The 26776-nt window shown below is 34.3% G+C and overlaps 1 protein-coding gene across 1 annotated transcript in view; it reads left to right on the top strand.

The window, feature by feature from the left end:
• The window catches only part of NK7.1 (homeobox protein NK7.1), a 277869-nt gene extending 260190 nt beyond the window's left edge, over positions 1-17679 (top strand). The window contains exon 4 of the mRNA XM_089640557.1: positions 17101-17679. Within this exon, the coding sequence (XP_089496683.1) occupies positions 17101-17679 (579 nt within the window). The remainder of the gene's footprint in view (positions 1-17100) is intronic.
• Positions 17680-26776: the final 9097 nt, after the last annotated feature.

Below are 26776 nucleotides of genomic sequence, written 5' to 3'. Positions count from 1 at the left end.
TTTGTATTGGTTTTGTGTGTTACGTGTAGGTTTTATTTTTATTTTATGCTATGACATTTTGGTTATATTGTCTTTTTTGTTCTTTAATCCATTTTGTAATTTTGTGTGTGAATTTATTTTTATTTTTCTCAATTTTAATTTCAATTTTTACACTGTTAAAAGCTTTTATAGCATGGTATTGGTAGTGTCTTTGTCAATTTAAGGGTATGATAGATTTAAAGGGTTAGTTTTTGGTTTACACCTGGATTCTGTTGGACTTGTTATAAATCTTAGTTCCGGGGGGAGTTTATTCCAGTCCTTCGGCCCAGATGCTCTGAAAGCGCGATCACCAAACTTAGTATTTGGCTTGGGCTTATATAGGTTCCAGTCTGCCTACAGCTGATGATGTTGCTGATCTTAGAGTTGACTGCCTCAGACCAGTGTTTTCCGGGACGCATAGTTCAGAGATGTAGGGTGGGGCCATTTCATTGATGGATTTAAACACCATCCAGCACAATTTGAACTGGGTTCTTTCCGGGCACTTGAGCCAGTGAAGGTTACGAAGGCGTTCTAAAATGTGCGAATATTTAGAAACACCTATTATGAGCCGTGCTGCTGCATTAAACACCGATTGAATTTTGTCAATTTCAAATTTTGGTAGGCGGGCATAAAAGCCGTTGCAGTAATCGAGACGCGAGACTACGTAAGAGTTGATAAGTAGCTTCTGTAGGAAGGTTTCTTGGGACAGACTTGAGTTGTCTTAGTTGAAAAAAACCAGTGCTAACAGTCCTATTTATTTGACTTTTCAACAAAACTTTGAAACAAAAAGTCTGAATTGTCTATGAATTGTTGACGTTTGTTTGAGGCCGCCTAGAAAACTCAGTCTTAGATGGATTCAGCCTCAGCTTGTTTGTTTGCCTCATCCAACGAGTTATTTTAAAAATAACTAACTATCCTCCAACGTTTTATAAATTAGATAAAAAATTAAGCTTAAACTTATTCTTTCATTTCTATGCAAAACAGCTTCTAAGTTTTAAAATAAAAAGAAGAATAATAAAAATTTCTTAACCGAAATATAATAAAATTTAAATATTTGTGAGATATTATATGCTAAAAATACAAAATGTTACTAAACAAAAATGCTGTATAATTTTTTCAGTGAAAAATTTAATTTCTCCTAATGGTGGAAACTATTTATTTATTTAGATTGGGAACGCTAGCAAGAATCTAAATTTGAAATTAATGTAGAAAATTTAATTATATTCCTCTGAATTTTTGGTTTACCTTCACTTTGTTGTTATACATGGAGTAAAATGTGTATTTTGCTGATTTATCAAAATCCTGTTAAAAACGGGATTGCACATAAACTTTTAGTAAATTTATAATATTTCTGAACACGTGTACCTGCGTTTGTCCTGATAATATTCAATAACGAAATGCGAAAATATTTTGATTTTTATGAACACGTATTCTGACATCGCGACAACACATTCGTGTTTTACTGAATGTTTATTAGGAAACCTACTAATTCATTAAAGGCATGCAGTCCTGTTTTTAACCGTATTACGAATAATTTTAATAGATTCTTAATAAATTAGTTATATTTTGTATCAGTAATTTTTCGCTATGTACTTTTATGAAATTGGGTAAATTTATCATCTTAAGAAGAAGAAAAAATCAAAAGACAAGACAATATTTTATATGTAAAATTTTGTTATTTTCCATGTAAAATATCAGTGAAGACTCTGTAATCCGATCCTCCAGTAATCCGAACCAACGGGTAAGTGAGGGCAAGGTGGGTGGGTGGAAAATAAAAATGCTATTTACAATTATTCGCATATAGCAAAATGCTGTTTGAAATGGGGAACCTTATCAAAACAACTCGTAAATTCCGGTCGTTGACATTTTGAAACATTGCGACGATATAAGTTTGGTTTTACAATGAAAATGAAACACTTTCCTAAGTGTTCTTAAAAATCATACCTATACAAAATATTGGTGATATATGTGCTTACAACTTGTATATTTATATTCTAGGCTCGACATTCCAACCAAGCCAAGCTTAAAAGCAACTGATATACCGGGCCTTAGTGAAGAAAGTTGTACAAGGGTAGTGAGAGAATATAAGCCCGTCGTCCCACGGGTCGGTGAGCAATAGACATAAACCGAATGCTGCACAGAAAAGTTCCACAGTAAACTGCGCTGCAGACTGTTATCTTACTATATCGAAATTAATTTTCTGCGCAGGGTCTTGCAGCATTCAGTTTATGTCGAGTGCTTACCGACCCGTGAAAGGACGCGACGGGCTTACATTAGTATGTCTGTAATCTCCGATTTGAAAGGCAAAAAGAATATATGTATCGACTGTCAAGCTCCCAAATTTAGCGATAATCCAGGTGTTTTTTTTCTAGAATCCATAAATTCTCCGAAATTCGTTTTAAACGAACAAGCTCGGTTTTTGTTTAGATTACAGAGAAAACTGTACTTGCATTCCATCGCACAATTTTTTTTTTGTGAAATATTTTCGCAGAACGTTTAAAACTAATTAATCTACAAGTAACGGTGGATAAACAGTGCTATCACTACTCAAATAAACGATAAGCTAACAGGCCACTTAATCAAATTCACAATTAATTGATTCCACTAGTTAGCAGTTTGGCCTATTGCCTGGTCTAATTTGAATGCAAACTCGCCTTGCATATATCATGGTGGTTAATTGAAGAGCGATTGTACATTGTACCTACTGCACTGGCTCGTGTTCGAGGAAGGTGACTGATCAAAGCACCTCCTCCTTGTGATGCTACCCTGGTCGATACTAAACTACCCTGATACTATGATACTACTTTGGTACTTTGATACTCTGGTAAGTAGGTACCTTTACAGAGGCGCCTCATTCTTTTCTGCAGTGTGTGTGGCGCACTCAGGCGGCCGAAACATGGGGTGGTCTTTAGAACTTGCCTCTACAACGCTGATCTTCATAGCACGTTTGTTTCATAGCACGTCAGAAAAAATTTTGTCTGTCAACTAATCCAAAAGACTCATCATAAGGTTTTATAAAAAGATATTGGTGTGTTTACATGAAAATTAGTATAAATTTGTTCCCTGAGGCGTATGTATGACATAATCGAGATTCAGGAAAGCTGAAGATTACTTCAATTGCAAAAATTTACACGATTAGTAAGAATTCTATGAAACAATCACTATCCTTTGACATTGGTTTAAGAATCTCACGGCCAAAAGTATAATCTTGATGATTTTTGATTTAATAAACTGTATGACTCTTCCTCCTCTTTCTTGAGCCAATTTTTTGTACTGCTTTGCAGTTTCCATTATCAAGGCAGACTTACTATTTACTGATTCCTGATGATGGACACTGCAAGGCTGCCCGAAACAGTGGTCCAAGAAGACGAAGAATGCGCTACACGGCTTATTTACCCAAAAATCAATTAACATTTTTGTTTTTACAACTGCTTTAATGGCTGCGCCACTATTGTAATACTGTTTCGGCATTATTAATACAATGATGACCGTGTACAAAGATTACGGATCCGTGCTATCTAGTTGCTAGCTGGGATGTGAGAGGGAGGTGGAACTAATACTTAGACTTTTATACTACTGTTATATATCTGTCTCATTCTTAACTGACAAAGTCAAACAACTCACTCATTCTTCAAACACTCATTCTTAACTGACAAAGTCAAACAACTAAAATATATAAAATCATAAAAAATATATACGACTGCTTGTCCCTCCAATCCAATTTTATAAAATTCGTAGAATGGTGTACCATTAACAAACTTACACTTAACATAAAAAAATGTCAAATCATGAGTTTCTGTAGAATTAAAAACCCTATCAAATATAGTTACTCTTTTTACAATCACAGTTTATTGTCAGTACCTGTAATAAGGGACCTTGGAATAACCTTCGACTCTAAACTACTATTTACCAATCACATTGATATAATAACGGGTAAAGCAATGAAAATTCTGGGCTTCATTGTAAGAATTGGTAAAGATTTTAAAAATATCCAAACATTTAAAATACTATATACAACTCTGGTTAGGAGTCATTTAGAATACAATTCCCCCATATGGAACCCTTTCTACAAAAGCCATGCAAACTCCATTGAAAGAATCCAACGCAAATTTCTCAGATCAATTAATTTCAAATTAGGTATTCCTGCGGTTGACATAAACTATGAATCTTTATTACAAAAAATGAGACTCTTATCGTTAAAAGATAGAAGAATACTCAATGATCTTATTTTCTTATTTAAAATAAACAATAACTGGTTTGACTCCCCTGAATTGGTCTCATTAATAAATTACCATGTACCTAGTAGACCGACTCGACTCAAAACACCTTTCCACTGTGACAATACTATGACGAACGCAGAACAAAACTCAACCATAAATCGCTTGCATATTTTAGGCAATGAATATGCTAATATTGATCACGCTGCCGGTAATCTGTCTTCATACAAAAGATGCGTTAAACTAAATTTGTTTGCTAGTACCACGTAAATACATCATGTAAACATAATATGCCTACCATTACTTCTAAAACTATTAATGCACTTGAAATCATAAGTACTTGTAAAATTTATCATATCGGTTAACATAATCCAGGATTTATAACTTTTTATATTTAAATCATTGTCGGTACCTTGAGATAGGTATCTTATTGGTACATTTTATTGTTTTATTTCAATCTTTAAATTTTTATTTTTATTTATACTTTTTCCTAATAAATTATGGTTTGTACTTTAATACTTTATATTTTAAACTATTCACTTTACAATTTACTTTTATACATTATAGTTTTTATACACTACTTATTACCTTACTTTTTACCTATTTTCTTAAATTTTACTAACATTTATACTGTTATTCTTCATGTTGTTGTACTATTATAAGTATGTCAATTATGTTAATGGCACGTGTTGTGCCGTATATGTGTAAATAAATAAATAAATAAATAAATAAATAAACTCACTTTCTTGTCGCACAATTATAATTTTATTTTATTTTATTTTTTCAGCCTGGCTGTTTCATGAATTTTAAGAACAGAATATACCTAATGAGCTATTGATAATCATACAAAAACAAATAAAGCATGGTATAACAGTAAACTGATAAACTGAACATGAAACGATATTAGCAAAACATATAACAGAAAGATAAAATAATATTAAAACTAGAACAATATTCTATACAAGACAAATCACTAAAACTACATTACCAACGCTACTTTAATTTGTGGGATTCAACAAAGTGCTGGTATAGATGACGCTTAGTTTTATAAATGGAGTCAATAAATATATCAATATTACCCCCAAACTTGTTGACCAGATCATGCATCTAATTGGTTAGTCTGTGTGTCTGATAGTTCGTTGTGTATGTATTGCAGAAGAATGTTGCATTTTGTATTGTGTTCCTAGTCGGCACATAGAATAATTATTATTTGTTCACCTGCAATATGATTACCAATAAGCCGATGCCAAATTTTAAGGATTCGCGATAACTGTAGATAGGCCAAATTATTAACTTTGTTAACTCTTTCTTATTTAGGGCTTTTTTATTTCAGCACACATGCGGCTATCTTCCTCGCAGCGGCACTGTATTCTTGTATGCCGATACTTCCCCACTCACAGATGTACAGTGTTCACTAGCCAGTGTACACTACTCAGTGTAAAGTGCAGATGGCCCACATTAGTTTACTGATTCGGAAATGATCCGTCTTCATCTATCAATCAAAGGGACGATAATGAACGTTTGATCTTTGTGCGTGGTTGTACTAATTGTGTTTCTATGTGGTCATATAGAACCACGCAACTTTCTGTTACTGTATGCTGAATTTTAATAACAAGTTTCAACTTAATCTAAATTTGTTAAAAATTAACATTTTTATAAAATATGGTTCACGTTTAATTAAGTAATCGTTAGACCGTCGAATTTAATACTAAGTAAGCAGATTGCGTTCGAAACTCACAGGTAAGAATTGGCTTGATTTACTCACTTTAAACTCATAAGTTATTAGGAAGTAAGAACTTCACAGATACACTCATAGAGGGCAGTGCATAGAGCTTGCTTGGAAGTCCGCAAGATGGCAGCTAGTAGCCAGTAGTCGCCAGGACCAGTTAGAATGCTCCCAGAAAAACTTGGTGTTTTCAGATCTCATTTAGCCAGCTCTTAGTTAGGTCGACTATCGAGTCACCATTGTAATACTTTATTTTTTTTAATTTTTTTTATTTATTTAATACATGTTACAATATTATGAAATTTACATAAAGTAGATATAATGAATCACCATACTAGGCGGCTGCCTGTTTCATGGTGACCAATTGAGTGTAATTAATTTGTATGAAATATGAAATCTAGTGTAAACATATGAAATTAGTAACTATAGATGAAGCTAAAATTTTGGAAAAATTGTAATAAAAAGTAGAAGATAGAAATTAGAAAGGAGAAAGAAGTAAATTAGCATTAGATTGTAAAAATGTACATAATTATATATATAATTTTTAATATGTGTGCATGCAAGCACACCTGTGTATATAGAAGCAGACATACCTATATACATATAACAGCACATGTATACATACACCCATATGACGCATCCTCACGCATATAAACAATATATACACCTCTATCTGAGTACTTGGAATAGGCTACTAACACTATAACAATCACACATCAAAAAATCCCCGAGCGCTTTCCTGAAACTGTCGTATTTGGCTATTGATTTTATTTCTAACGTTAAATTATTGAATTATACGCGAAGTATTAATAAATCCCTGATTCAACACAAAAAACCTATTATTTAAAATCTCCTTCCACGACGAGTTGGAGAATTGTTTGTGGGAACACAACATAAGTTATGCTTACGGTAAAAGTCTAAAAAAATAATATATTATTTTATCGTCGTATGCAACTACAAACTCAATCATTAACTAATTCCTCACACATACTTCGTTTAACCTAGACACGAACGACTGTAGATCCTTCTTGATGTTAGAAATCAGCATAAAACAGGCAGCATGTTTTGCCAATAAGATTGAAATAAAGCCATACAGTTTAAAAAAACCATAGTTAACACGGCGGAAATGAGGATATGATTACACTATATTACCTATTTTATGTTCAGAAACGTTGGCACAGGCTAGATTACATTGCACGTTATCGATGGAGGTGATATTAATATTATGTAACTAAGCTATCTATATGAACCCATCACCAGTATCGCAACTATCTGCAACGGATTGATGCTAATTTGACCTAACTTGCAAACTGTAGATACACACTTAGGCATAAATATCGTTATAGGTAACTCAATATGTTCAATCAGTACAAGTCAATGATTTGTATCAGAACATTAATCCTTATACGGAAATGACTTGAAATTGTTTGCCACTAACACCGCTGCTACAATTTATGATACTGTATGAGTAAAACTTTTTTGTAGAAAAAATCAAACTGTATTGTAGGTGATTTATGTGGTTATGGTTGTAGATCTGCCCTTTTGATAAAAGTTTGTTATTTGCCGACTTCATTAGCTGGGGTAAGATTGCCGGGGGAAGTTAACCTCCTCCCACTTATGATATCCGAATCAAGGGAGACGAATTGAAATGGATTAGGGTTGTCGATATCTGTTGTTTTATCGTAAAAAAATTATCTATTTTTTATCGTGTATATTACTAAATATCGTTGCTCTTATTATTAATTATGCTGTTTTTGATAATTTGGTGTGCCTGTATATACAATATCAAATGTGTTCTCCAATCGTTGTACAAATTTTTTAATGATTATAAACTAATGTTTATAAGACAAGCTTTTTTATGCATAGCACAAAGGATTGCAAATTATTATAAGCAATAATTAGTCGCCTGAAATATCCATACAAATTGAAAATATCTCCCGAGTAAACATAAATACCACCGACGGGAATTGAACCTACACCTTCTGATGTCCGGTCCGGTGCTCTGGACTATTGAGCTACGTCGGCTTATTTCCAACACGCTAAATATTTCAATATGTACTAGTACTTCAAACAATTACTGCTTATTATGTTTTGGATATATTTTTAATCAGAAGGTGCGAGTTCAATTCCCGTCAGTGGCATTTATTTTTACTCGGGAGATATTTTGAGAAATAATAATTTGATTACCATGTCAAAAATCGCTCGAATGGATAATGTTACATCATTTTCCTACCAACAGTTTTCGATTTAATTACCATTCTCAAAATTCCCCTTGACAATACCGAGCATTTTTTATTCTCAATTGATATTCGGTTTAATTAAGGTGTGTAAAAAACTGAAAATAATCGTTCCATTCGATCGAAGCCAAAAATTCCATGAATTTGAAAGCAACATTTTAAATGTATTTATTGTGTTAGATCCAGAAATCCTTCAGTTATGTGATAAAACTTTTTTTTTTTTAATTTGTCTAAATAAAATATTTTTGATCTTAGCCCATTACCACACTAAAAAGTCACAAGGCGTCATAGGTGGTTAAGTTCGAAAGACTTAAAATGTTATTAAAGTTGTGCGAAGGAAGATATACACAGCGTTCGAACCTACAGCGGGCCAAAAATACTTTTTTTTCGCTGATCAGTTCGATATATTTTTTTAAACTTTTGATTTAAAAAAATATATCGAACTCCCGCAATGAGTTTATTAACTCCTGGGAGTACGATGCTTTATATAATATACTATATTCTGTATTGTATACTTTTAATAAAAAAAATAAAAAAAAATTTTCGGAAACGGAGTTTAACAAATTTGGAACAAGTTCTGCACTTTAACAGCTGATATTAACCGCCTGGTGACCGAGTTTTTTTTTTAAATTAACCTACAATTTCCAACTGTGGATATACCCAAAAACGAATGCTTGTAATCATTTTTTTTCTATTGTAATGTCTCGAGTTAGAAAATATTGGGTACCTTCTATCATGGATGAATATAATAACTTCAAATGTTTTAATTAAATTTATTTAAATTACTAACTAACTAACTCACCATCACGCCGTTTCGCCGCAGGGGTAGGCAGAGAGGACGGACCGCCAAACAACTCGGTCTTGGCACACACTCCTTGCCTCATTCACATTCATACATCGTCTCATACATACTCTTCTATTGTTCTGACTCTTGACATGGCCCGACTCAAGTATCTGATTCACTTGGTCGTGCCATGTCTTCCTCGGGCGTCCCCGACTTTTGCTACCATTCACATTTGAATCGTATATTCTCCTTACACTCCTTTCTTCGCTCATTCGCTCTACATGCCCAAACCATCTAAGCGTCCCTTTCTTGATCTTACTCATTACGCTTACATCAGCCTTGCACTTTTTGCGGATATCCACATTCCTCACACGATCATACATGGTTTTACCACACATACGCCTCAGGGATCTCATTTCAACAGCATTCAATCTACTTTCATCCTTTCTTTGCCAGTTCCATGCCTCACTTCCATACATCAGGGTAGGTACCAGCACTCCATTGTGGACTGCAAGCTTCGCTTCTTTGGACAATTTTTTGTTAGCGCCAACTGCGTTCAGTTCTCCATTAATGGAGTTACCTGCATTTACTCTTCTTTCAATATCTCTGTCAGCCTTCCCATCTCTCACAATAATCTAAAATGTGTTCGGCAACTGACCTGACGAGCTCAAAATCAACAATATATAATAGTGTGGTTATTGGTAGCTTTTGCTCCCAGCCCTGAAATGTATGACGTATTGCTTTAGTGTCGGCGGGTGACGGGCGGGGGCCGGGGGCGGGGGCGGGGGCTAACACAACCAATTAGTGTGAATTATTCCTCCCTGCCATTGTCCGCCGCCAGTGGCGTCCCGTCAATACCGACAATAGGCGGAGACATGTTTCTTGATTATTGATTTGCAATTAGTAATATGCCACTGTATAGAGAGACCGATTTTGCCAATATTATTTGCCAAGGCGGTTGAACCGATGGAGGAATAATTATTTACACATTAAAGAAAACAGAAAAATCAAAATCCAAGATTAAAAACAGGATTTCATGTCCTTAGCGACTGAATTAATATGTTTCACTATCAACTTTTAGTAAAATGAATATATTATCGCGATATGTCGTAGGTATATATCGGAACGCATATTCTAATATTTTCAATATTATATATTCAATTCCCCATCTCAACCAACTGGCTAGAGCAGTTGGTTGACTCTTGAATTTACGGATAAAACAAAAACAAAATATTCTGAAATGTACGGAGAAAAATTAGTACCTACGGCTTTATTTATCAACCAGAATGTTCCTAAAAAAATATTAGTCATTCAGAATATATCTGAACAAGTGCTGACGCTGGTGGCCTTATCTGAATCAATATAATGGACGAGATGCGAAAATATTATTATTTGTGAGAACACGTGTTTCGACTTCCTAATAACATATTTTTAATAAATTAACAATATTTCATTTTGTTCAATTTTCTCCGTGTGCTTACATGTTTTTTTAAAGTACAATTGAATAGATAGTTTTCATGATAGTTTTCACTTTCTTAAGCGGGTGGCATTTTTTTTCCTATATTTTTTCCCAATTTTTACATTAATTACAGACAATATTACATATATCAATACGAATAATGGGAACCCATTAAGGCGCAGCCTGTGCGTGGGTATATAAGTTATTATATTATTGTACCTAGTAATAAACAAACTACGGGCATATAAAACAAAAAAGATTACATTTTGTAGTGAAGTTATAAGTGTTTAGTGTAATATATGGTGAATATTTTATGAGAAACATAAATTGATACAATACATTAATACAAAACATTAATATTACCACCAGTCAAGTAATATTTTTTTATCTTAATATATAAAAATAACGTTGCACTGTGTTCGTACACGCTAATCTCAGAAACCGCCCAACCGATTTCAATTAAATTTTGTATATGTGTATGGTTGGTTCAAGCTTGAAACATAGGATAGTTTTGGACCCGATGTGTGGCGCTGCTGTCGAGATCTAAAAAAATCAAAGATCAAAAATCTACGAATTAAGATCAGCTGTAAATCATGTGACATGCAGTGTTTTTAATACAGTGTCGCATTTTCTCCTAGCTAACAATGTATCAAGTATATTAATCTATTCAATTGACCAGTTAGGCGTAAATCTGCAATAAATTTAAACAAGACAAATACACATTTCAAATAAATAATAAAAATAAAAAAAAATCACTATTTATGATACTCAAGGGCTTGTATTAATACTTTTTTTTAACTACCATATCGCTTGTCTGATATGATTACACATACTTTCTTATCAGTTCCAATTCTTTATAATACGCATTACGCAAAAATACAATTTTAAATCACGCATGCACCCATACACCGACAACCGAAATTAGTATGTTTAACCGGTTGTGCGCCTTAAGCGCGTTTACGCGCTCTAGGTAGCCGTGCTCACAAGGCCGGCCATACAAAATGAGCGCGTTAACACGCTGTTCTATATGACGATTTTGCTTGTCAAACTCAAGTAATTTGAAAAATCTAAAATATGGAACCCACGGTGACATCTATTGGGATGATGAAGAAATAATTATAATATAACAGTTCACAGATTATATCGACTTTAGAGTGATCTAAATGAAGCTTCTTTTAAAGCTAAAAAAATCGCGGCCTGTCGGTACATCCAAGCAAAATACCTTCCGGCATTTAATGGGTTAATTATGTCACTCGTTAAATTAAACACTAACTAGTCCGGAAACAATATGACTACAGCATCCTGATTGGGGTGTGTTATGTTGCTGAAAGAACCTTAGAGAAGTGGCGTAGCTATAGCATTCACACGGAGGGATCCGAACCGGGGGGAAGGGTGAGAGGGGGTGTGGAAAATTAATTATAAAGTTTTTTCTGAGCTCTGCTTACGACAACTTATTATTTACGTTACATCGATGAAAGAGATGTACATTATACTGTTGTATTTTCTAGGAATGTATTCTGCGAGTACTATTCTCTTTTTCCTACCCAATACGGAGACAAGAAGGGGGGTTGAACCCCTAACCCCCCCTTTTATACGTACATGCTGGGGAGGGGTTGGAGATGGGCAGAGGAAGGTCAGTCAATAATTATGGTTATTGCCATTTCAAACACTTATTTTCGCAGGCCGTGCCTTGAATCCACGACCTCTGACTCAATAAATTTTAAATATTACAAATTTAATTAAAACAAAGAAAAATTGATATCTTGGCTTTCAGAACACTAAACGAAGCAAGTAAATAATTTTTTGACGAACCCTTTTTAAAACACCCTAAATACTTGTAAATAATATCGATAATTATTAGTAAATAAATGTTTATTTTATTTTATTATTTTCTCAAAACCCATTTAATAATATCTCTATTCAAAATACATTCAGGTTCATAATATGAATATTATATTCATATATTATTCAAATGCTATATATTTTTTGTAATTGTTTTGAATTCTGAAAAACTGATTTTAAAATAAAATCTTTCTTCCTAAACACAAATTATGCTAAAAATAATTACATACGCCAATGCCGTCACACAGCCAAGCCATTCTCGCCACTATTGTCCCTTACACACGGATAACTTTCCCATAGATGTGTAATATCACTATGTAGTAATTAGCATAACATGGCATCCCGTCCTGACTCCGACAAATCTGAGAGGCTCGAGGAACAAGTCAAAAGGTTTCTTTAATCCCATGTCGCATGAAAATAAAATGTTGTTTTGCTTTTAATTTTTTACTTCAGGGTTTGTTTTCTGAAAGCGATGTAAGCAGAGAAATCTACCATTTGAGAAAAAGACGTAAAATGGCGGGAGTCAGTAGTAATTGACGCTTGTCTCAACGGACGCTGTTAAATGCAAATAAGTTGAGAGTGGTAGATATTCTCAGTATCGCCTTGGTGAAAGACCACCATTCAGCATCTAAATATTGATTGAATTGGCTAACTTCCATCTACACGCTTAATCTTACCTGCACAAACTCTAATTTGCACGAATGAGGTAGGCAACACATTACCTTGGCTTGACATCGTGGCTTGGTCTATTTCAGCACATCGCTGAAATAGGCCAAGCCACGAAAATATATCGAGCTTATTGCGTGGTCTGTCTCAGGCATGTCAGCAAAACGGTATAACGGGCAAACGACTGAACCAAATTTGGTCTTGTTTACGCAAGTAAGCAAATAACTGAACCGTATAATGCGCAAATGGCTTGCGCACACTTCAAATGATTGCGACTTTTGCACATACTGTTTGCGCATGCAAGTGGCTGTGTATAGTATTTGGTGACCAGATCAGTGAATCAAAGCATTCTCAGCATCCGCATTATGACAGTTCTTCATTGCAAAATGTCAGAACTTTCTAAGAACTTACAAAAAAGCATTTCGCATGTTTTTTAAACGGTTTATTTACTACTGTCAACATTATTTTCCTCATTGCAAACTTTAGTTGTTTGAATCAGGATATGTTTAAACTGTGTAATTGTTTTGAAATTTTTATTTGTAAAATTTTATCGTGTACTTAAAAGAAACTTTTACAGCAAATAAATAATTAAAAAATTAATAAAACATACATAGTTGCAAACTTCATTTCATAATGACATATAAAAATAATATGTACTTACTTTTAGAAAGCTAAAGGGAAATGTAGCGTCCTGTGATTCATTCAAAGCTTCTAATATTTTTATGACTCGTGATTTTACACTGGCAGTTCCCTTTGCAATTCCTGGAATACTTACATCCCTTAGAGGGGTTGAACTCCGCTCCTTTAAAGACCCGATGAATATAAAACGAACGATTATGGTCACTTTCTCTTTACTGCCCTAAGGAACTACCCCTCCCAATACACCCCATCCACCTCGCTTCACCCACAGGGACGGATTGGAAAAAAGCCCAAAGACAAATGGTAGATAAAAAATATTAGTTGCAATAATAATAATAATAGATTAGTCATAATAGACCCGATATAGTTTTACATGACAAAATTTAAAAAATAACTTCATAAAATATCATTGATGTCGCTATTCCAAATTCCTGTAATATTCAAAAATCTGTTAGTGAAAAAATAAGAAAATACACAGATTTAGGAAATGAAATAAAAAGAATTTGGCATTCTCAGACTATAAAAATATTACCATTCGTTATTTCGGCTACTGGCATTATACCTAGCTCTCTAATTAAAAATTTAGGCGTATTAGATCTATCAAAAAAATTATATATAAAGATGCAAAAGTCGGTCATTTTGAATACATGTAGGATAACAAAAGATTTTTTAAATTTTTATATTGAGGGATCAGTAGGATTTATAGGCCCTGTTAGAAGTTCTACCGAGCCGAACCCTCTGATATGAAAATATCTGGAGTCGGTGAATTATTTTCCCATTTGATCTCTGGTGAGTTGACGTGTTGTTCTTGTATTGTTTTGTATTTATTTTGCTTATATAATGCACTTACATAATGTTGATTAACTAGATGATCATTTGTGGAAAAGTGAGTGGAAGGGTTAAGTTTTTCCTTTGGGGAAGATTTAACCCGGACAACAAAATCGGAAGTTTAAAAAAAATAAAAAATAATTGGATAATTTGTAGAGCGCCGTTTTTGTGAAAAATCACCTCAAGGGCGGTGTACAATTTATTTCCTAGGATCTACATTTGTTATTTTGAAAAGATATTCACATATTTCACATACCAAAACATACTCACTTCCAACAAACACACTTATATTAAAAAGTTTATGCTTATAAAAGATAAAACTGCACGCAGAGGACACTATATCAAAAAACACTGGTCATCGCATGACCTTAAGTCTGCTATAGTTTTTATTTTAATTTAACTGTCTCAAAAAGCCTACAAATTGTTAGTTGTTATCATTTTTATTTATATATTTTTAATTATTATTTTTATTTATTTTATTTTATTTTTATTACATATATATATATATTATTTTTTTACATTTTGTTATTTTAAATTGCCGTCGACTGTGAAAGTGGAGGTTTCTGAAATTATGGATACGACTGTCTGAAAAGGTGCGTTTTAAGTTTAGACCTAAATTCTGTCGAGTCTGCGATCATTCTCAAATCATGTGGCAGTCCATTCGAGGCTTTAGGTCCTGACACGGCGAAAGCACGCTCACCGAACTTAGTATCTGGTGTGCGCTTTGGTTCCTTCAACCTTCCGATAGCTGATGACGTTGCTGACCTAAGGGTTGACTGTCGGGAATTGGAATCTTCTGGAATACACAATTCTGATAAGTAAGCCGGAGCCATTGACTGGATTCTTTCAGGACATTTGAGCCAGTGCAGATTTTTGAGATGCTCTGAAATGTGGCAGTATTTAGATACTCCGGTGATAAGCCTTGCCGCGGCGTTGAAAACGGATTGTAATTTGTTGATTTGACATTTGGGGAGATTTGCATATATTCCGTTGCAATAATCTAGACGTGAAACAACATAGGAATTGACTAACAATTTAATCGCCTCTGTTGGCAGGTTTCTCCGCACTGCTTTAATTTGAGGTGTGTTCAGGATGCGCCTGCCCCTTGGGGGCACCTTTTGACCTCTCCAACTGATCTCTCGACCCATCAGTCCAATACGTCCGTCACTCCTGGACACACTGATCCCAAGATTCCTACCCATACCTTTTACCTTCCCAGAACTTCCCCTCCTTCCTTTCTTTTATAATAATAATAATAAGAGCTCATTACAGAATTTATGCAGCGGTACTGCAATGCAACACATTCCGTATTTTGAAATAACAAGAACAAATAATAAGAATAGGCACAAAAAAATGCGGAATAGAAATGAAAAAATAAAAATACAAAAATGTGTGCAAGCAGCCGTTTGTCGAGGATATTCAAACAATTCCTGTCTCCATATGGACATCAGAGGGGACTCCACCGAGGCAACAATGGCAGTGTTGATAGTGTTATTTGATTGGCGTAGTCTGCGCCATAAGCTTCCCATGTGGTGTTGGAGAAGCGCTCTTAAAGAGGGCGCTCGTCCCTTCAGGAAAATTTCCGTAGCGCTGCAGTATGTTGGTAGGCGACTTAAAACGACCCTCTACATATTCTATATAATCTTTTCATTCATTTTTTAAATGATTTGGCTTTAGGTAGGTATATACTTTTATAGCTGGGGATAGAATCCGCCCCTGTCTGCTACCTTATAGCCTTAACATCCACTTGCGGGAAACCCTCGTAAATGGGTTATTACGTTCATTCGATTTGAGTGAATTTCCTAACATTTTATGTTACCGTACATTGTTATTGGTCATTGAAAAATCGGCGTAAGCTTCTCTTAAGCGCGTTAAAAAACTACCCATTTGAGATCGATATGCAATATTATAATTCGGTGCCTTTCCTTTGAAATAAAATAAAATAAAAATAATGTTACTTGATAAATAAGTTTTCTTCAGCCAATATTTAATGTGAAGAAATTATTTTTATTTATTAAATCACATTTGAATAGTAAATAAAGTTTATGAAAGCAATTACTTATGTAACCTAATGTTTGTATTGTATTTTGTGAACCTTATTTTCAAAGCAAAATCTATAATAGCGAACATGAAAATTGTTGCGTTCAAATATTCCCCATAGAAGCCCGAGTAAATTTGGCTTCCAAAAAAATGTGCGCCTTGTATAGGGCCAGTCGATTCTTCAATAGTGACCAGCTAACCCTATACAAATCTCAAGTTCTCCCAAAAATGGAATTTGGAAGTCACCTCTGGGCTAGTGCCTCCCAATACTTGATAAACCAACTTGATTCTGTGCAAATGAGGGCGGTCCGTCTGCTTGACAATCTGTTGTTAATATACCGATTGCCATCTCTAATACACAGAAGCAATGTGGACATGCTGAGTCTATTCTAAAGGCATTTTAATCTGGGGAATTAGGAGCTCCGATTCCTGGTTCACAGTTGATATTGTTCATGAGAACGGGTCGTTTCGTTGACTCGTTTTTGTGTAAGTCGTCTCGTTTGTGGAACGAGCTACCGGCATTTGTTTTTCCTCTTTCATGTATTCCGGGAAAATAAGACACGGTTCGAAAACCGTTGTACGAAAAAATGCTGCAGCATTGTTGTATTAATAAAATATTAATGGTTCCTTTTCTCTTTTTACAGGTGAAGATATGGTTCCAAAATCGTCGCACCAAATGGAAGAAGCAAGACAACATCACCAATGCAGAAGCTGCAGAACACAAGACAACTCACAAAGGAGAACCAGATAAACCAGACGGAAAACCAATGCGCAGACCTTCTGACACATCCACTCCAGATCTCGCAGTTATGGACATGACCACTAAACCAAAACCAGACAAACCAATCATCTTGCAGACTCCAAAAACGCAAAAGATCCCACTCCCCCCAACGACAAAACAGCACATCGTAAGACCAAACATAACAGACATGACCAAGGCTGTTGGTCATATTAATCCAGTTGGAACATCTTCTCCCCCCCTTGAAGCACCCTTTGAAAGCGATATAGAGAGCAGGATATCTCTAACCAAAATCACAAACAAATTACCAGCATTGATTCCAGTCAACCAACCATTGAAGAAGGTCGAAAGCCCAGGAGAACACAGAATAGCAGTCCAAGTTAACTTAGACAGTAGAAGTGCCATAGACATGACCAGTTTTGAGATTCAGAATGATTCTAATACCCAAACAGCCCCGACCGAGCTTACATCCCATAACTTTTGAATCAATTGATCCCATTGCCTGTATAAACATTGATAGACTGCCAGTGAGTAATTGTTTTAGATTAAAGTGCCAATTTCTTAATATCCTAAATGTTAGAACAGTTTATCGCACTGATTTTGTGTACAGTAATGCTTAATGTTTTGCTGGTGATTTAGTTTTTTGACAGTCACTTAAAATGATACAAACTTTTATATAATTAGTTTTATAATAGTATATTACAGAACAGGATTTTCGTTGTGTTTTAGTTAGTATCAAGATCTAAGTAATATAAATGTTTTTTCCCGCTATCAGGTATCTCTTCAAAACATACAAATTAATATCAAGAACGCTGGTCGTTATTTGAACAATTCGCTTAGTATTTTTAGTTAGCTTCCGATGTCATATTCTTGTTATAAAAGATGTTGATATAACTTGTACCATCAATAAGAATTTTCTAAAGAAGATCTTATCTTTATTTGCACACTTTGTAATTAATTAATTACACTCTCAAATTTTATGTTAGAAATTTAATATTTAAGAAAACAAACATATTATTAAGGAAAACACGGAGAAAAATAATTATTTCTAATTTCTTAAAAATCTCTTCAAATTATTGGTAATTCGGTTAAAAATGAGATTTGCACGAATGAATTAACAGGTTTTCTGACAAGCTTTCAGAAAATTACGAATATATTATCACGATGTCGATATCATGACAAAATGAGAAAATATTCGGATTTTTATAAACGTTTGTTCTGACATCGTGACAATATTTTCGTATTTTCCTAAATTGAGGCCTGCAATCCAGCTATTAACTGGATTACTAATAATTTTAACAGATTCCTAATAAATTAGCCTTACTCATTTTTCACAGTGCAAATTTAATATACGAAGAAGTGCCATGTCTTTTATTATGTTTTTTTGTAATACGTACTTTTTGTAGTATCTATATTTTGATCATTGCGACATAGATTAAAAAAAACATTTTTTTAAATAAAAAAATAATATATTTTCTTGAGCTCTTTTGTATACATTTGTATGTATGTTTCACTTCAAGGTAGTACTTACCTAACATAACGGGCATTTATTTCACAGACTAATGTGAATTGCACCTACATTTAAAATATTATTTTATGTTTGTGAAAAAAGTCACAATACAAAACAATTCACCATCAATTGATCTCTAAAACACCGTAAATAAATTTAAATGCCTGAATGTTTCGTGTAATACCACACAAAACAATACTTAATTGGAGCTTAAATGATTAGTTCTGTATGTAAATAGGTAATATACAATAAATTCTATATTTTCTGAATATGGACTCGATGGGTGTGTATATTTTATGTTTTATTTGTTAGACATTAGTGTCCAAATGTTCTTAGATAAATAGGTATCTAACACGTACATAGAATCTTACAGAGAATAAAAAGTTTCCTATAAAAATGTGGCGTTTTTTTACCTTTATCGATTGTTCTGTTTGAGGAGAAGAAAAAAAAACAAAGCAAAAACAGAAATTTGTATGTCTGAAACAGCAATAATTTTTAAAATTTATTTATGTGAAGCCGCACAAGAGTCCTAACTGCTCCCAACCGTCTGGAGCCAGTGAGACTATGACATCCCCAATTGTATAGTTGAGTATATTTTGAGGCCTAAGGTAATGGGGAGGGTATGGAGATGGGGAAGAAGAAGGTGAGTGAGTATCTGGCTATTCAGATCTGGTCACCAAACACGGCCAAAACCATTTCTAGAAACGTTCCAATTCTAAACGGTGGTCTTACACTAGGGCGATACTGTGTGAGTATTTTCCACTCTGGAACGTACCGCACATATACTAGGTACATATGATTTTAAATTAGTAAATTGTGAAATAATACAAATGAATCGAATAAATTTTAAATGTGCACGCCGGGATTTGTACTCGCGACTTCTGGCTTGCTAGTCGAGAGCCTTACCATTCGTCCACGGAGGGCTTTATCTACTCGTATAATAATTATATAATAATATAACAGTTTGATATTTGACAATAAAAACGGCGACGCAACAATGAATTATGGTTGGTTCGAGTTGATATTGTAATAATAATAAAATTGTAGTTTTATCTTCCTTCTCCAAATTATGTTTTTTTTCATTGAACAGAAAAAATATACTTTATTTATGTAAGTACCTACTCACCCAGTTAGAAACACAATAAGTGCCGATAGTACACTGACTTGGGGTTAGGTACAATGCTGGACAAAATATTAATAATAGTGAAAACCGCTAGTTTTTGTTATGAAGTAGGTATTATCTCATTTTTAATTCTAATAATTCAATGATACTTGTTAAGGCGATGCACTACGTCGTGTAATATTTTCAATTGAGCCGCTATCAGTAACAACCTTTACATAGATAGCGATAAGGTTTAAATTCCCGCTTAACACCATCCGCCTGTTTTGATTTATGCAAGAAAAAAACATGGCAAAAAAGTGCCTTTTATTTTATTTTGTGGATGTTCAGGCATAAATTTTTTTTTTCTATCATTCTATAAATAACTTCATTTGCCACATTATACAATAAAATCATAGCCGAAAATGGGTTCGTAAGTAGGAGATTTTGAACTTTAAAGCAGTTTTCATGGGCCTTTACATTATTTTTTTCTGGGCTTATAAAAAGACTTTTCCAAAAAATACTCGATAATTCCAAAGGCCAAGATGTATTCTACTCGCAGTGTTTAATTAAAGCATCTGAAACATTTCTAGGCGACCAAATTTTCAAACCAAAAACACATGATTTTGAATTACTACGTATGGCATCGCCTTAAATTACGCGCATTAGTTATTATATGATTAATAATCTGAGGGAATTTGTTATTCGATAATATTTTGATCGAATAAAGTTTTTAACAAAAATAATTGTTGTCGAAACCTCACTTTCGATAACCATAAAATTTTGTGTTGTTTTTTTTTTTTTTTTTTTTTATATATTTACTCCACACAGGAGGCCCTGAAGAAAATAATTTCCCTCAGGGCCTATGTCATCTTTGGGGATGCTGTGTGGAGGGTCTTTTTGTGGAGAGGAAGGAGTGAACATGGGTCTTGAAGAGTCCCATGTTGTAGGAGGGAGGAAACACAGAGGCCGGCAGTTCGTTCCACAGCCGAGCTGTTGAACTTAAGAACGAATCATAGAAGCGACCCGTTCTCATGTGACAAGTGTCAACTGTGTACAAATGTTGGGCGCGCGTTTGGCGTGTATCCCGACTACTCACCGGTGCCGAAGGGATCAATGACGCTAGTTCCTCAGAGCATCTTCCATTGTAATACCGATAGAACAAGGACAGCATACCTACCTGACGCCTGTGCTCTAAAGATTGCAGTCCGTTTGTTAAGATTGGGGAATCTATCAAACGGACCGCCCGTTTCTGCACAGAGCCGCCCGTTTCTGCACAGAGCTTTATTCAGCTATTTTGCGAAGGTGGGAACTCTGAATAATTAACCGCCTACGAACAAATAAATATGATATAAAATGCACAGCGAAAACGACCGCAAAATGGATTTAATGTCGAAACGGTATTTATCAATTCCATTATTTTATTGGTTTTCATAATAAATAATTAGAGCTGTGCTTCGTATCAAAATACGCATCATCATTATATTGATGATTATTGTAGGTACATAGTTACGTGTTATTGTGGAGGTTAAAGTTACTACAGGTTTTGTTTCCGCACACACGGAGAAAGAATAGTATTGCTTATTTATTAAAAATCTTATTTTTAAGCAACAAGTATCCTGAGAGATAAAAAAATCTTCCGAGAAAAAATACATACCGGTGACGGGAATTGAACCCGCAGTCTTCTGATTCCGGTCAGGTGCTCTAACAAATGCGCTACGTCGGCTTATTCAAAACCCGCCAAATTATTCAATATATGTTGGTATTTTTCATTCAATGATTGCTCCATAAAAAACCTTGTCTCTTAAACATTAGTTTATCATTAACAATCTATTGAAATTACTTTGGTAATCCGGTTAAAACGGGATTGCAGGCAATTTCCTGATAAACTATACACAAACACGTGTTAATATGCAATGACGAAATGCTCTAATATTAGTATTTTTATGAACACGCGTTCCGATAATACGTTAGTTTTTTAATAACGTCAAGGGCCTGCAATTTCATTTTAAGGCGAAGCTTAGTGCTAAATCACTATTTTGATTAATCTTTATAACGAATTGGTGTACATTATGAATACCAAAAAATAAGCTTTAGATAAATTGAAGTTTTTCCTATTGTTTCGCTTGATTAGAATACAAATAAAAAAATAATAAAATATGCGGTTGCTTCGATCCTTTCCCGTAATTTGTGACTCGGTTCGCGAATGTATACGTACCATTAGCTTCGTGAGATCCTGCGAGCTTCCATATCATATCTCCAATATTTTATCTATGCTAATGACAGAATAAGCGTCGGCGCTAACGAACGTCTTTTCGCCGCTAATATTTGTGTTTTTGAAAGAGAGCACAACAGAATAAATATGCAGAAATGGGCATGAGAAGATTTTGCAAAGCCTCGTGGTCAAAAAATCAGAAAATATCACACCAACAATAATTTTAACTAAGTTGATATCTACCCTAGTGGAAGCTCTCCAGAGGGAGACTGAGGAAAAGATGGGCAGGATGAACTAACGTCGGCCTCCGTGGTCCTGGGGTAAGGCTCTCGACTATCAAGCCGAAGGTCACGGGTCACAGCGAAAGATATTCTCAGTGTCAGTTCCATGCTAACTCAACACAGTGACTATTCAACACACCTTTTAAAAGTGATATAAAGTCATTAAAAACGATGAAAAAAAAATTAACCTAACCTAACCTAATCTACTTAACCCAGTTAATAAAGTTTTTGTTTCATCCCTTTCCATGACTTTATATAGGTAACTTTTTAAAGATGTGATGAATTATCATTTTGATGGTTTATCCGGTCACCCTCGTGTCGCCCTGATATAAGACCACCACTCAAATTGAAACGTTGCTGGGAATAGATTTGAACGTGTTTGGTGACCAGATCTGAATAGCCAGGTATTTTCCCAACCTCCTCTTCACTATCTCCTTCCCCTCCCCTTCACTATCTCCTTTCCCTCCCCATACCTTCAGCCTCACAATATATCCCACTTGGATATATTTCCATAACTGGCTACAGACCGTTGGGAGCAGTTGGGACTCTCGTGCGGTTTCAAATATTTTTTAAAGAGGAAGAAGAAGAAAAAGTGGAATTGGAAGTTGCTAGGTACCCGAGTCGGTGGAGAATATTCGAGATGGATATTAAAACTCATTCTCCAAATCCGATGTAGGTCCTTAATAATAAGGTGAATAAAAAGTAATATTATTTTCATTCAGGTTTACTTTATTTATAAAAAAAAAAACTTTTCTATTAAAACATATTAAACAATAAAATAAATATATGTATATCCACTCTTAACTATAACTCTGAAAATCGAAAATCTCCCATAAAAGTAAAAATAACTTTCACTCGTATAACTCCACACCACGAAATGTGTCAAGATCCATCTGTATGAAAATTGTGGAAGCTTTTGCCGTAAATAGTAAGGGAGAGATGATATCTCAGAAACAAACCATTTCTGTCAGTAAATTGATAGTTTGAATGAATATCGCTAGATGTCTCTTACTTTTTAAAGGATTTTCATGAAAAATGTGTATATTTATAAATATTTATGCCGACCATTATTATTATTTCCAGGTTACCCTTGACCAATACGAAATTTTGATTAAACATTTTTATAACTTTAAAAATAATAATAATTTCATACTTTGCATAATGCTGTTTTTGTGAAAAATCATTTCAAAAGCCCTGCACAAATATGAATTCCAGATTATCTACTAAATTTCACTAACCTGCTTAGGGGTATTTCACCAATACTAAACTAATAGAAAACTCTGCTAACTTAATCCTAACATTTATTATTAGAACAAAAAACGTAAATGAATTTTTTGATGTTTTTTTTTTACTGTCGTCACTAAACTGAGTAACCGCCCAAACCCTCACCCCGACCTTAACTGTCCAATACGTAATGATTATTTATTTTATCTTTTAAGTTCAAAAAAACATTAAAAATTTCACAAAAGACCAAAATTTAATACTTATAATTTTTTCTCAAAATAATGTCAAGAATCACTGGTCAAAGTAAGTCAAGTACGTCACTTTTAACCCTGTGCAGCTAATATTCATAGATTCGAGTCAGGAATGGTTAACTCGGGTTTTTATAAATAAATAAAACGTTCATTGATAATCGAACATATACAATATCCTATGGATAGTGCTTTTGGCATCTTATCGGTAGGATGGTGAAATAGGACCCCCGTAATTCCGTCAAATAATGTGGACTAAATAATATTGGACATTGCTGGAAAAAGAGTTTGTGAGTTGGAAATAAATTAGAAGCCTGACCGAGGAGTCTACACAAATCTGGTCTAATCTTATTTCAAGCAAAACAAATCTGTACATTTCAACTATCTTTTATCATTTTTCTTATCTAATTATTGAAAACTAAGATAGACCACGATGTAAGTGACACTGTAAACTGAAAATTGTTGCGTTGGCCATGATTTCCAAGTAGAAAAATCTTATCCAAAGAGATTAATTGCACCTGAAGCATTAAAGATTGTTAAGTTCTCCATTCATTCAGGTTTTAACAATTATTGCACCTCCCTTCCTCTCCTGGACATCCCACAACTCCATGTACGCAACAAATATTCACCGGATCAGGAATATCTGAAGTCTGTACACTATTCTTTCGACACAAATTATCTAATTGAATGAGTTTTTGTACATATACCATATCACCCGTGTTTGTTTCCACGAGCTATTCTGACTGGGTTATGTTTAGAAGATTCTGAACTGGTATATTCCAATATTGTAATGTAATAACGAACGCGTTTTAACGCTCTCATAGAATCAGTCCTAACACATCACGATTGAGGTTTTTTTTTATTAAAACGGCAATAAAAAAATACATTTATTTATACGAATATTATATATAACAGTTATCACCTACCTAGGCGTCAAGGGACTCCAAAATTTAACTCAAAATTATCCATATAGCAAATAGCAAATATTAGAATTTTTTTTAAATAAGGTGGCGAAAAAAATATTAACGTAATTGCTGAACAACAAATACAAATCAAAGAGAAAAAATGTTTAGGTAACACAGTAAATATATAGTGATTCATTTTTGGGGTATAATGTCGTGTTGCGCTACTTCCTTCTTTAGCCAACGTTTCAGACAACATTACAGTGTTCATCTTCAGGGCAAGTGTAATCAATAACCAACATTAAAAGAAAAAGTAATGGCAAAAACCACCATAGAAAGTATGTTACAAATTATCTTATCTTAATCTTATCTCATGTATAATATATAAAAATCACGTGTCGCTGTGTTCGTACGCGTTAATCTCCGAAACCGCCCAACTGATTTCAATGAAATTATGTGTGTGTACACTACACTACACGTACACTATTATATTATATTAGTTAAACGAAATTTAATACGGATTGAGAGAAAATATCAAGGAAATATTTATGTTAGTATTTCCTTAACTCTACTTTCACGTTCCATAATATACCTTTGCAGAATCAGCGATGCGGGAAGATATTGTAATAAGTAAGGGAACTATTTGCATTGAAAACAATTCATAACTTTCAATGAATGAATTTTCTTTGGGTTTTTATCGGGCTATTACTAACAATAACAAGAGAATGTGTTGATTCTCTTTCCAAAAACATTCCACTTTATCCCCTTTTCAACCCAAGCCTTACAATGTTGTTTTATGAAATTGTCGGCGAATAATTTCACACTCAAAACCAATATTTTGACTACAATATTTCTTGTACTACGATCCACGCACAAGGATTAATGACGTTGATTTTCATTTAGCGGTTTACAATCAAAACTTGTTATCATATTTAAATTAGTTTCCTTGGGGCAAAAGCGCGTAAAGGGTCTGAAGGCCTAAAACGAATAAACTTACCTCAAAAAGAAAGATATTGTGATTTTTTTTTGTGTACTCAACCAAGATCAAGTAAGGCAATGGTTTAGTGAAAATTGAATAAATTACTGACTTTCAAAATTCTTTGTAAAGATGACGTGAAAATCAATTTTGTTGTTTATTGGAAATTTATTTCAGTTTTTTGAATTTGGCGTGTGATTTGAGAAACTTTAAAAACTGCACTCATTTAGGGGAAGGTTGCGATGATTGAACCTAAATTTGTAGACGTATATCTCCTTAGTCTCGGTACATAGAATAAAAGTAATTGATTAATTAAAACCACTATTTATTCCATTCATTTTATGCCCGTAGGGCTTTTACATAAGTATATATGGTATAATGTTGACATAATGCATAAATTAGAACAAGAGAATAAATAATAAAAATATGATTACAATAAACAAAAAAAATATATACCTACATGAAATAAAAATACAAAATACCGTTTAAGGTTTTTAAATATTAGATTCTGAAATAGAAAACCAACCAACAGGGTTGGAATAGGTTTTTAATACAGGGTTTTCCAATAAGAGGTGTTATTTTGAATAGCCCGCTATTTCGGTAGATATTACTTTTGAAGTTGTCATTTTTTAACATTTGACAAGTAGAAACTACGCCATTAATTAAAATGGAACGATACACGCTTCAACAACGCATTGAAATTATTAAAATTCACTTGAGTGAATCAAATGCACTTGAGTGAATCAAATTTTTAATTTGGGAGGTGGTCAATGGGTACCGCCGCCCCGGGAACCATACTCTGGGTTACCAACACCTCTGCCACAGGTCACCTGAAGTGGTTCGCTACGTTTGGTGACTTAGCAGGGGTGCCCGGGCTCATGGAGGGTTGTGCGTTCTGGATCACACTGATGAATGGGTCGGCCTACTCACTGCGGGGCGGGCGGGGCTGGGAGAGGCCGGTTGAGGGAGATCCAGTAAACCGGTTATCGCTGTCCGGGCCGCTGGATAGTACAGGGGCCCGACCCTTGGGCTCACGACCAAGGGTGGGCTGCCCCATCAGCCAGCGAAAAAACCCTGCCGCTGATGTTGTGCCGGTTCGTGACCGGTGAGGACCCAGCATCTAGCG

The sequence above is a fragment of the Hesperophylax consimilis genome, chromosome 15 (genome assembly GCF_061612785.1).
Source record: "Hesperophylax consimilis isolate HC1 chromosome 15, BYU_Hcon_1.0, whole genome shotgun sequence".
NCBI classification, from domain to species: Eukaryota; Metazoa; Arthropoda; class Insecta; order Trichoptera; family Limnephilidae; genus Hesperophylax; species Hesperophylax consimilis.
This window is presented reverse-complemented; position numbering and strand designations above follow the sequence as displayed.